This window comes from Stylophora pistillata, chromosome 6 (assembly GCF_964205215.1).
Source record: "Stylophora pistillata chromosome 6, jaStyPist1.2, whole genome shotgun sequence".
Classification (NCBI taxonomy): domain Eukaryota; kingdom Metazoa; phylum Cnidaria; class Anthozoa; order Scleractinia; family Pocilloporidae; genus Stylophora; species Stylophora pistillata.
The window spans coordinates 17,936,546-17,949,975 of record NC_142524.1 but is presented as its reverse complement, the minus strand read 5'-3'; the positions used below and the strand labels follow the sequence as shown (position 1 = coordinate 17,949,975).

The following is a 13,430-nucleotide window of genomic DNA, read 5'->3' as shown; positions in this document are numbered from 1 at the left end:
CAACAAGGTAGTCTGCTGAAGTTACTGCCAAGTTTAACAGGGCATTCACCTCCAGAGAGGTTGTTCAGGTCAGCAATGTTCAGCTTGAGAGAGTATTAAGAATGGTGCAAGCGAAGTCACCCCTGGTAGACGGCTTGTGATAAAACTGTTCAAATGTCTTACCAGAAGACCAATCTGCTGCCCTCATAATCTCCTCCAGTGGAAGACAAGCGCTCGCAGCTGAAGAATTGGAAGAACTTCGGGTTGAGTGCACAGTAAACTGTTGACTAACTCCCGCCAACTGCAGGGAATTTTGTATCCATCTAGATAATGTCTGGGTTGATATGGCTCCAGAAGGGCGCACGTAGGAAATAAGCAGACGTGTTGCCTTCCTTCTCGTCTCAGACCTAGCCAGGTAGGCCTCCAGAGTCTTTATCACACAGATCTTGGAATTGGTGGGATAAGAAGGAAGGTAGATCATCCAAGGAGGATGACCAGGTCTGGAGGCCTTCACATGTGACAGTAGTGTAAATTCCCAGCTCTCAGTCTTCCTGGACAGTGAGGACAAGTCAAGTTTCACTATTTCATGTGCCTTGGCAGCTGAAGTTAATGCCAGAAGTGATACCAGCTTAAATGAAAGTTGTTTGGTAGTCAAGAGCCCAGGGGCTCAAGGGTAGAGAAGTATTCTAGCAGCAGCTTGACGTCCCAAGTGTAATCCAGGCGTGGTCTTGGAGGGCTCAAGCGAAAGATGCCTTTCATAAAATGGGAAACTACCGGGAGCTGACCAATTGGGGGCTGAACTCCATGAGAACGGGCTTGGGAAATCACCAATTTGTAGATTGCGACAGTTCTGTATTTGCAGTTATGCTGCACTGCTCGCTCAGTTAAAAAATTGAGAACTTCTGCCACTGGGGTCGAAAGGGGACAAAGATCCCTGGCTGTGCACCAACTTGACCAGACCTTCCAGGCACCTTGGTAACACTTCTTTGATGAATCAGACCATGATGCCAGTGAAACCTTTATCACTTGTGGTGAGAAGCCTGCTACTTAGTATGATCTGATATCGGCCATACAGTCAGGCAGAGGGAGCGCCAAAGCGGATGGACTGCTTCCGGGTCGAATGGAAGAGACAGTAGAGAAATCTCCCTGTGAAGTCTGAGGGGAGAATCCGTGAGCATCAGGAGGAGCTGAGGGTACCACGATTGGCCTGGCCAATCAGGTGCAACTAGCAAGGCAGTGGCTCTGTCGTCCCTCACCTTCTGAAGCACATGATGTAGTAGAACAACAGACGGGTGTATTAAACTTCTCCATTGGCTCCAGTCCAGTCTGAAAGCTTCAACTGCTACCGCCCCCGGGTCTGGGTAGGGAGAGACATATAGTGGAACTTTGTGGTTGAGTCGTGACGCAAACAGGTCTATCTCTGGAATGTAGTATCAAGCCACTATTTCCTCAAAGGCACTCTCCTTGAGAGACCACTCCGTGCGAGTATTGAGTTCCCTTGAAGCAGCATCTGCCTCGACATTTAGTACACCTGGTAGATGTCGTGCTGTCAGCCAAGAGCCCATGCTCAGCAAGAGAGACCAGATTTCCACTGCGAGTAGGGACAGTGATGGAGATTGTGTCCCGCCCCGTCTGTTGATATATGCCACCAAGGTGGTATTGTCCATCTCCAGAAGTATATGCCGTGGTGCTACTGGCAAGTCTTTCAGGAAGGACTGAGGAGAAAGGAGAGCAGCTTTCAGCTCTAGGCGGTTGATGTGCTGGGTCGCCTCCTGTGGGGTCCAACGCCCCCTTGCTACAGTTCCATTGCAGGTTGCCCCCCAACCCTTCAATGATGCATCCGTTTGGATTAACAGATCGAAAGGAGGGGGGCAGATGTCCTGTCTGTTGTAACTGGGGAGTGCTGGGGACAACCACTACTTCAGGTCCTCCAAGGCTGCAGGAGAGAGCTCTACCCTTGCCGTCCTCCTCCACCCCAGCTGGTGGAGGGTGTCGGCTTGGCAGCACTGAAGGGATCGATAGTGCAGAGGAGCCACCCATAGTCCAGTCTGAGCTGCATCACATGCAGCCCAATAACAAAGACAGTGCTCCCAGTGTTGTCACCCGCTCCCTGGACAGTGTTCTGCAAGAACTGACTATCAACTGAATCTTCTCCGCTGGGAGTGATATCGTCATATGAACAGAGTCGATCACTGTTCCCAAGAACACAAGATTCTGGATTGGGGCTTGTGAGCATTCAGCTTGTTTCACGATGAACCCCAGAGAGATGGGTAGCTGTAAAACACGAAAAATATGCAAAAAGATCTCCTGTTTCTGGTGGATGATCGAGATAAGTCACTGATCTGAGTCCCCGGGAGCGAAGGTGGGCAATGATTGGATGCAAAATCTTCGTAAAGACTCAAGGTGCAGTTGGTAGACCAAAAGGAAGGCATTGAAACTCCATCACTCTCTCTTTGAAAATGAACCCAAGGTATTTCCTGGAGTCCACATGCATTAGGATTGCATAATATGCATCCTTCAGGTCCAGTTTCATCATGAAATCGTTGGTCGGAATAAGGGACCGGGCAGTGTACAGGCCTTCCATCTTGAATTTTTCCTTCACAAGAAACCTGTTCAGGACTTCAAGGTTTATCACAGGCCGGAACTCCCCTGTGTCCTTTCCCTTTTTCACCAAGAAAAGTGTTGATACAAATTTGGTGTGAGGTTCCACTTCCTTGACTGCACCCTTTGAAATGAGTGTCCGAATTGGCTCTCTCAAGAGAAGTGTCTTCTGCTTGTTTGTTGTAGAGGTTACACGAGGTCGCCTCTGCCGTGGCGGTATTACAAAAGGTATCCTGTAGCCGGTTACAGTGTTCAGAGTCCATGGGTCCTTGGTTAGAATCTTCCAATTTGTAAGAAATCGTTCCAGTCGGCAAGCAGTAATCTGGGTTGGGAAGGGAATGGTGTAGAGCTCGGGGATATAGTCAGCTGTCTGAAGATCGTGAGCGGGCTCAGTCAACAGAGTTTGCAACTCCTCCAAGAGGTCTGCTGCGCTTTGCATTGGAGGCTCCAGATCCAATGTTGGATCTCCATTTCCATTTCCTGTCTTGAAAACTGGGCTGCCCACGCTTCTGGTGGGCAGTGGCGCGAAAGGGCTGTGAGGTGCCAAAGGTACGTGTCTCCTTTGGTTTTAAGATAAGCTTAGCATGAGAAGCGGTGTGGTCATGTTCACTCTTGATCTTTTCATGGAACTTCTTAGGGAACAGGTGTTTATCGGTTGGGATGCCTTTCCGCATGGTTCTCTTACCGATCTCTGTCATGAAGTTGAAAAACGGCGTTGACGCCTCTCATTTAGTCTTGCATTTGCATTTCCTAGCATGACTAGGGCGTCTTCAAGCATGCCTTTGACAGTATCAGGGTTTATCCCTTCAGAGCCATCATCAGATTTTGTCTTCTCATCTAGGGCCTCGAGTGCGGCCAGAATTGGCCTTGCTACTGATATAAATGTGGCCTGTGTTTCAGCCAAACCATCATCAAAGGCCAAGGTTTCCTTGACCTTGGTATGACAATGACGTTTTCGTAATTCTTCCTTCATACCAGCCTCCATAGTAGGGGCTACAAGAAAGGAATCAGTTCCCTTGATACCAGGGTAAGATGAAATATGTTCTTTCCACTTATCTTTCTCCAAAGGCTTGGCGAATGCTCTGGAGGTCAAATCCAGAAGCTCTGGTGATATTTCTACTGAGGTCTCCTTAGCAAAGAAGCAATCTCCTCTTGAAAAATCAGGAGATTCCTCTGGCGTTTGAACTGATGATGAGGATGAACTAGTGCCAGCTCCAGGTGCAAGTAGATTTGCAAGGATGGTGGTACAACTCTGTCGTTGTACACGTCCCTAACTGTTTCTTTTCGAGAGCAGTAGGCACATTTATCAGAATCAATATAGCCCCAATGTTTTAGGGAATCGCGGACTTTAATGGCCCGAAGGACAATTGACCACATCACATCATTCTTGTAGTTTTCAGAAAAGTCATCTCGAACCAATTTCCAGAGATTGTCAAGTTTGAAATCGATAGGAAGAAAAGGGGACCAGAAACGGTGAAGAATCGGGGAAGCAGAAATCTCTCTTAACCAAGGCCCGATAGCATTTCTTGGTGATAAAATCAAAGTCTTGCCACTCTTTGCGGGACACAATCCCGCGAAGAGTGGTAAGCGCCGAAAAACATTTCTCGTAATATGGTGTAGAGTCATGCGAACTCGGAGTGGAATTGTCGCGAAGAGAATGCCACTCTGGCCGAAAAGAAGCAAGCCTAAATCCTAGTATTTGGTTAGGTAAAAGGACTTTTATGGGGGTTAGAGAGATTAGACACTAGAGAGGCTAGCTTTAAAGAGTCACCTTTGATTTGGAAATTGAAAATTCCAAGGCCACCTTTGTTAAAAGGCTGGTGGCAGGTCACTCGACTTACTGTCTCAATACGAGAGCCCCAAACTAAAGGCCAAATTAGCGAATTTACTTTACAAATAACCCATCGAGGGACGCACAGAACCGAAGACAGTTAAGAGTAGTTTACTGATTCCTAAAACATTGACCAGAAGAGATTTGCCAAGGAGCGAGAGAGAACGAGATTTGCAGAAATTAAGATGTTTTTCCAACTTCTCAAGTTTTGGTTGCCAATTATCCAGTTCAGTATCATTGCCGAAAACGACTCCCAGGATTTTCATTTTGGTCAACCGCCTGAGGCCATATGGTTGATCGCTCCGTGTACGCCACGCGCCCAACCACATGGCCTCCGGTTTGGCGACATTTAGGCACGCTCCAGAACCGCGTTCGTAAATATTAATGGTATCAAAGGGAGATGCCAACGGAAGAGTAGATTTAACAATACAGGTCGTATCATCAGCACATACCCCAACTTTATATCTTATCCCGCGTGCGCCAGGTAAGAGAAAGCCTTCTATGGCGGGATTGTTTCGCATTTTACAGGCGAGAGTTTCAACACATAAAATATACAACAAAGGGGACAGGGAATCGCCGTCTCACTCCGCGAGACAAAGGTATCGCTTCAGTTAGCCATCCATTAACGATGACTTGCATGTTAGCACCATTATATAGAGTGCTAACCCAGTGGCAGAATGATGAACCAAAACCAAAATGGTTTAAGAGATTCGATAAAAAGGTGCGATGAACTCGATCGAAGGCTTTTTCTTGATCGAGGCTGAGTAGAATGCCAGTTTCGTTAGTGCGCTCAATATAGTCTAAAATATCCCGCAATAGGTGTAGGTTTGACGTAATTTCCCGACCGGGCACAGAACAGGTTTGATCCATCCTCGGAGACCCCGGGGCTGTGAGTCGATTTCATGTTAAGGGCAGAAGAGTCCCTGGGAACATTGTCTTACAAGTCTAGTTCCAAACGGTCGCAGTCGTTCTGGCATCTGATTGGTGCCAGAAAATCTTTGTGTTTTTCTGCCCAGTCAGGGTGAAATGTGCTTTGGAGTCCTTTCGTGTGTTTTAATACGGACATATACAAGAAGCTCTGTTGCTCGACATGTTTGTTTGGGCCGTGCGACGAAGCTTTGCTCGAGGTGAAAAGTTTCAGTCTCAGCACACAATATATGAGGAATCGATGAGATAGTCCGCGAAAATCTTACGGGAAATTATACTGAATACTTTCGCAGGTATCACAAGAGAACGTATTTAAAAGTTTGCGAGATTCGTATAAAACATAGTGGTTGCAGGCGTTCATATGTCGCTTTAAACGTTAGACGAGATTTAAGCTTTAAATCTTTCTAGATTTTTTGTATAATTTGCTGTGACTGAAACTTTTCCAATCCCGTGAAGTTATTTCGTCGCACGGGCCACGCAGGTATGTCGAGCAACTGGCGCTTACGCAGCTTTCTATGCTCGCCAAAATCTAATCTAATCTTCGCTTGAAAAAAAAGAAAAGCTAAGCGTGGAAACTTTCGTTTATTAGATGTGGGTACATGACCCTGTACTAAGCTGACATTTACAATAAAGCAAACCCGCCCTTTCCATCCAATCTTTCTTGGTCTTTGGTTATGTTTTCCCCAATGAAAGCAGCATCGATTCTCAGTGATCAAAGGTATTTAACTTGGTCTTCAACAATCGACAAAAGAGGTGAAATGACAATGACCATAGGACTAGAAGAGAATCCGTGGCCTTTTGAGCTCAAGAATTTGAACACTCTAGGCAGCAGTTGAAAGATTAGACTCTTCCCAAACCCCTTCGGTAACTGTCCGAAAACATCTCTCCTTCCCACGATGTTCTCGATAATAAGTTTTTGCTCAGATTTTAATTAGCTAACTGGAAACACAGCTAAGCTTTCTGTAGGCGTTTGCTGGAGGTCGTCCACGAACTAAACGTTCTCTGCAACCTTGGCCATATTGGGAGACTTTACTACAAAGCAAAGATTAGATTTTGGCGCGCCCAGAAAGCTATGTAAGCGTAAGCGCCAGTTTCTCGACGTACCTGCGTGGCCCGTGGGACAAAATAACTTCACGGGATTGGCAAAGTTTCAGTCACAGCAAATTGTACACAATATCTAGAAAGATTTAAGCTTACATCTCGTCTAACGGTTAAAGCGACATATCAAAGCCTGGAGCCATCGTGTTTTATACGAACTTCGCAAACTTTTAGACACGTTCTCTTGTGATACCTGCGAAAGTATTCAGTATAATTTCCGGTGAGATTTTTGCGGATAATCTGATCGATTTCTCTTAAATTGTGTGCTGAGACTGAAACTTTTCACCTCGAGCAAAGGTCCGTCGCACGGCCCAAACAAACATGGCGAGCAACAGAGCTTCTTGTATATGTCCGTGTTAAAACACACGAAAGGACCCTAAAGTACACTTCACTCTGACTGGGCAGAAAAACACAAAGATTTTCTGGCACCAATCAAGATGCCAGAACGACTGCGACCCTTTGGAACTAGTCTTGTAAGACAATGTCCCCAGGGGCTCTTCTGCCCTAACTTGAAATCGACTCACAGCCCCTGCGTCTCCGAGGATGGGTTTGATCAGGATCAAGGACAAACTGTGAAACTTTAGAGAGACGGAGAGAAAGAGACTTGGAACATATCTTATAATCGACATTTAGTAAGGAAATTGGTCTCCAATTTTTAAGATCTTTGCGATCCCCTTTCTTGAAAATGACTCAAGTATTAGTAGTTTTCATAGATTCGCACATCCCTCCAGCTTGAGAGCATGCATTGAATACCTGGCACAGATATGGACCCAAACGGTCCCAGAACTTTGAGTAAAACTCGACCGAAAGGCCATCAGGGCCGGGAGCTTTGTTTGTGTTCATTTTATTCAGAGCGACAGTAATTTCCTCGAGCGTCAAGTCACCTTCGGAATAGGATGCCTGATCGGACGTGAGTTGACGAGACAAGGAAGATAAAAGATCGGTTTTCATCGCGACATCTACTGGCTCTTCGGAAAAGAGTCGAGAGTAAAAATCTACGTGCGCTTTCGCAATTTCCTCTTGAGAGAAGACCTCATTGCCGTCTGAATCGTACACTGAAGAGATTTGCGATTTTGCGCTTTGCTTCGCTGTAAATTAAAAACATGTCGGCTGGGGCGTTCGTCCTCTTCCGACCATTTGGCACGACTACTAATCAATTCCTGCTTTTTTGGTACGGAGAACTTTCAGGCGACTTTCCGTATTGGATATATAATAGGAGACGGTTGTGTCACCATTAACTAAACGTTGCCGAAGTCGAATTAATTTATTGGTTAAGAAAACTTCATCTCTATGTAACCGTCTCCTTTTATTACGGGAAAAGGAGATCGCTTCTTCCTTAACGGATCGTTTTAGAACTCCCACAAATCCTGGATGCAAACGAAAGCATGTAAGAAACGTATGTAATCATCGATTAAGTTATTTATAGCAATGCAGAAATCTTTGTTTTTCAAAACAGATTTGTTAAAATTCCATACACCAGAACCACGTTTTATGCTACTAGGAAAGTAAAAAACAAGGGAGACAAATTCATGATCAGAAAATGAACAAGGAAAGATATCAGACTTCGTCTCAGGAGAGAGCAAATCCTTGGAGATGAGAAATTTATCGAGTCTACTCGCAATTGTTGAGGTGGAATTGAACCACGTAAATTGTCTTTGATTAGGGTGCAATTTACGACATACATCGAGAAGAGTGAAAGTACTTTCAATGACTCGTAATCTTTATGAATAGAGACGTTGCCCTTAAATCTGTTTAGAGCGTTATCATAATAGTTAAAATCCCCGCCAATGAGAGTCGCCGAGCATGGAAAAAAAAGTCATGTAGAGAGTTGAAAAAAAGTTTTCGTTCAGATGGATTGGTGGGAGCGTAAATATTTACTAAGTTCAGATCAACATCGTTGGTCCTGATCAGGATACTGACGATACGATCGGGCGAGTCTTCCTTCCAAGATATGACTTCATCTGAAATTCTAGGGGAAATCAAAGTTGCCACTCCGCCTTGTCGGCCGATGGCAGGGAACCAGAAACTACGTCCCGGGCATCGATGGGGCACGGCCTTGATCAGAGACTCAGAACTAATAAACGTCTCTTGTACAAAGCAAAAATCACAAGACATCTTTTCAATTGAATGAAATAAATAATTGTGGGTGAGGGGATTCCCCATGCCCATCGCATTGATAGTTAATAACTTGAAGGATGTTTAAGAAGAAAGACTTTGAAATCTTGGAAAAAAGACTCACTTAAACATTAAAAAGGCTTACTTGGATTTTCTTGACCTGTTTCTCCCCTTTTTCGAGGTAGGGGTCGAGAGTTCAGAAGATTTTCTTTTCAAATCATGAGTGGTTTCCGTATCTTCTTCGGGTTTATCAGAAATGACCAGTGGGGGAGTATGTGATGCAGTAGGCACAGGGATTTAAGAACTTGTACGAGGCTTTCCAGAAACAAGTGTTGCCGTGGTAGGTTTCCGCGAACAGGCGAGAGATGATTCATCAGATAGCTTAGCAGGTGTTCGGCGGGAAGGTGGTTTAATGACAGATTTCATTGAAGCAATAAGGCCTTGTGAGGTAATAAGTGGTGAGTCCGTAGGAGTAGATTGAGATGACGGTTGAGAAGAGTACTTGGAGAAATGAGGTTGTTCAGGTTGAGAAGGTTGTTCCGGTTGAGAAGATTGATCAGTTTCATCAAAGTCGTCAGGCGGGGGGAAGACGGGAGGCAAATTTTCAGCAAGTTCTTCGTTGACGGGTGGATTTGGCGGAGGAAAATTTTCAGAAGATCGTTTGGGTGGAAGAAGAACAGAGGCAAGTGGAGCATTTTCGTCAATAGAACCATGGTCGTCTGATACGTCAATATTTACTTTATCCTTTTCATCGGTTTCGGCGCAGTGAGTGAGTGGAAAGACCCAAGAGTATAGGGGAATCCTTGTTTACAATATTTGCCTCAATAGCATAAGCAATTCAGTTTCTGATGGAGCTAAAAATGAATCAGTTCTGAATATCGAAAGGTCAAAGTACGATTAACTCGGCCGATGATTACGAGCTTGATGCATTGAATACTTTTTGTGCAACACGGGTTTAAAAACTCAAAATTTTACGTAGAATGTATGAGCTCATTAGCGCTTTTGCCACCCAGAAATTTTGCAGTTTTTGATGGACTATTTCTCCTTGAATATTACACCCAAAGAGCTAAAAATTTCACCATGTACTAAGGTTTTCTAGCTCTTTAGCTTCCTTAATTCAATTTGTATCTAACACGCTTCCTTTTTTACGCAAAGCCGTATGCAAATGAGCAAAAATGTAAACAATGACGTCAGCATGAATCCGCCTTTTCACAATTGATCCTCAATTGGCCTTCCTCTTTACATATACAGCATAGAACGGGGCGTTGACACTCTGACGCCTCGTGGCCAATGCCTTCGCAATTAAAGCAAATCTTGTTGCGGCAGCCATTAGCAAAGTGTCCAGAACAATTACATTTGCGGCAAATAGGAACTTGGCCATTATGTCGCAGGAAGATCTGAAACTTTCCAAATCTCGGGATAGGTTTAAAAACCCGAACACGGTAGTATCGAAAGCCATTGTAAATAGCGGGAGCATAAGAATGCTTACCTCTCCGGTAGTATAACACCTCGCAGTACGGTGCTAGGCGTTTAATTATCGACAAATCTGATAGTTCAAAGGGCGCGTCATAGATGGTGAGAAATGTCAACGGTTTGTCAACATCTTGTAGGGCGTAGTTTTCTGAACCAAGTTTTAGAGAATTGAAGCTTAAAAACCTTTCTTTAGCGGTCTCAGACTTGAAAGTCACGACGACTTCTCCATTAAGCTTTCGTTGGAAGCATTGTATGTCGGTAAATTCAGTGTTCAGCGCTGAAAAAGCGTCGAAAACGGAACGAGCAGTCGCTGATTTAGACGGTGTAGAGAAAGCGGTTCTCGGCCGCCGCGGCATGTTGTTTTCAATAAAAGCAAAACCCCGCTCGTTTGGTACATTATTTCCAATATTTCCAGAGGTACGTGCAGCGTTCGACGCACATGATTCTCCATTTACGATCGGCGAGTCTTCAATGGTTCCATCGTCGACTAAATTTTCTAATAATCCGTCGGTATTCAGACCTGAATCCATAAATCACACGCAAAGCAAACGAAAAAAAGGCCCAAAGGCCAGACTAACCTTGAATCAATAAAGTGAAACTTTGGCTAATCAAGGAGCTTAAAATCGCACGTCTGAATTAGTATTATTTCGGCCTTCTGGGCCTCATCAGTGTAGTTCTGTGAAGCTATAAAGCCACCCCAAATAATCCCACATTTGTGGTACCATCTAAGCCATGCCACAGTGCTCAAACTAGAAACTAGTGAGTTACGCACAATTGCACGACATGACTCATCCTAGTAGAGTGCTCGATTTCGACATAAAAGCAAAGCTCTATAGCGATTAAACTATTAACCAAGAAACTAGAGTTGCCCTCGGCTATTACCTCGGGCAACTCTTACGCTTCTTTCGTGCCCTCCAAACTTCCCGCGTGCTCCATAACTCGATAGTGCACGCTAAAGCATGAACCAATTGTTAAATGAATACCAAACCCGAAAAACCGAAGTTTTTTAGCACATCAACCGAAAGACCGATCATAAAGATAGCCAAAACCGTAAATCCCAATGCCCCCCTCAGTTTCGGACATTTCGATTAGCGTTTATTGTATGGTAATGGCCTATTTTAATTTATTGTGTTTCAGTTTTTACGAGCTTTCAAGTAATTAATAAACCCGAGAATGATAGATGCTTGGAGGTTCCGTTGATATAATACATTTCCCCGACGCGGCGTTGTTGAATTGATTTATGTCAGCGTCTGCCCCATTACAGTAGGATACATGCTCGCCAACTTAGCTGGGTAGCTGTATAAAGTGACTAGTGTCAAACTTTTATTTAATAGTTACGTTATTGCTGGACTGGACATGATCAGGGAAATGATCAAACGCTGGTGGATGCAACTGAAAGCTGCAACAAGTAAAGGTGTGGAGCCAGAGTGGCAAAGATGTAGCAGGTAAGTGAATTACTAGAGACAAGATTACTAAATGACAAGATTTTTTTTTAACCTGGAATTTTTATGTTTTGTTTTAGGAGTGTGAGTGGCATGTACGTGGCAATTGTTTCTCTTTCCGCCATCATTCTAAAAGTTTCTAATAAAAAAGGACCTGTAGGCGAGAAAGCTCTCGTAAGTATTGTTGCATTGATACTTAAGTGAAGAAGAGAATAACACTGATATCAAGTAGAAAGATGAGAGATGTTTTGAGTTCTCAAAAGCGTACTTTGAAGTGACCAGTGTTAGCAAAAGGATAAAGGTATTGGGAGTTTGTGAACTTGGACATTGGAACGCGCCTGTAATTACTCCCAAATTTTACTCGTCGCCATTTCATTGGCTGACAAACAACCTGCATTTTCAATAATGTTCCACTGACTTCCTGAAATTGCAAACTTTTCTTTGAAAGTTTCCATAAAATTGGTGTTTTAAAAAGATCAATTGAAGCAAGAAAGAAATAACGAAAAAGGAACACACTGATAAGGATCTGTTAATAACTAAGGAACAAGTACTTGTAGTTTTAATCGACGGCCCCCTGGGTTAGCAGGTTCTATATAGACACTTCAGGGTGCGTCCTTAGTAACCAGTCACCTCGCTACTAAGCAATGTTGCCACCAACCTAGCCGCCACCACAAGACTACCTCGCCACCAACCACAAACGAAGAGAAAAACTGGTAAAGTAGTCGATTCTATTCAGATATTCGAGTTCCTAGCTCTTTGTGGTCGAAGGGGATTCGATTTGATACGCATTTAAGTTGATTCAACACGATTCGATACCAGGGACTCGAAACCAATTTTTTAAAAGTAGTTTCACTACAGAAACTTTACAAACCACTGTGCGACATACACTGCACGACCATACGATTTTTAATGTGTATCACATCAACTTCGAATTTGAAACAACCTACAAACTCGAATGGCCACTTTACTTGTTATCTCTTCGTTTGTGGTTGGTGGCGACGTGACTTCTCTTAGTGGCGACGTGACTTCGCTTAGTGGCGACTTAGTTTGTGGCGAGTTGGTCTCGTGTTGGCGACGTGGTTGGTAACCTTGTCTTTCCATTTCGTGACATCTCGACTCTCTTCTCATCTCTTGTCTTCAAGTTAGCGGACAGGGTGTTATTTAGATTACAAACAGTATCTCTTTTTCGGCGAAGTCCGTAGCACGATTAAAAAACGCAGGGGAAAAGATTGATGCTAGGATGCCACGGGGACCTCCACGGAACGCCGTGGGAGCTCAATGAGTGAGGCGCTTTTTCGAGCGCCTCACCCATGGAGCTCCCGCAGCACATCGATGTTCGCGCGACGGACTTCGGCGAAAAGGAGAGACTGCTCGTGGTAAAGGTTTTATCGTACGCTCATTCCTTGCAGGTTGTCACCAGGTTGTTAGATCTACTATAAAATTATGTGTAACTGAGTAGAGCGACGATAAAAATTGTACTTAGGCTGATGAACATTGAATGGTGTGAACTATTAACGAATGCTCTTTATTTGTTTTATCTATTATTTATTTGTTTCCAATATCTTAAAACTTACCTTATTTCTATTTTCAAATTTACAAAGGGATACTGTATTAAAAGTTGTGCTTAAAACTAGTTCTCAGTTCTTTCAATGAGTTATGTTTGTAATAAAATATTTGACATTTTAAATTGACTCGAGTTATTTCCGTTCTTCAGAGCTTTGAAAAGCCCTTTAAGAGCGACTTTTTTTCAAGACCGCGTGAGAGGTGGCACATGGACCGAAAAATGACTATCCTCATATTTCAGTAAGAGACACCATTTAGTGAACATAGAAACGTGGTGAGGTTTTTTCTCCCAGACTTGCTTCTTTATCCTAGAAAATTAAAAAAAAACTGAGACGAGCGTCGGTAGCCGTAAAACGGCGGAAATCAGTGCCCCGAGTAGAGGCAAATGAACTTTGCTCATG

General features: G+C 44.0%; 1 protein-coding gene across 2 annotated transcripts in view; it reads left to right on the top strand.

The window, feature by feature from the left end:
- The window catches only part of LOC111340231 (katanin p80 WD40 repeat-containing subunit B1), a 49,531-nt gene extending 36,378 nt beyond the window's left edge, over positions 1–13,153 (top strand). For both annotated transcript variants that reach the window (XM_088726105.1, XM_022947040.2), the window contains 3 exons: positions 11,359–11,469; positions 11,547–11,640; positions 12,876–13,153. In XM_088726105.1, the coding sequence (XP_088582231.1) occupies positions 11,359–11,469; positions 11,547–11,640; positions 12,876–12,905 (235 nt within the window). In that variant the 3' untranslated portion in view covers positions 12,906–13,153. The remainder of the gene's footprint in view (positions 1–11,358; positions 11,470–11,546; positions 11,641–12,875) is intronic.
- Positions 13,154–13,430: the final 277 nt, after the last annotated feature.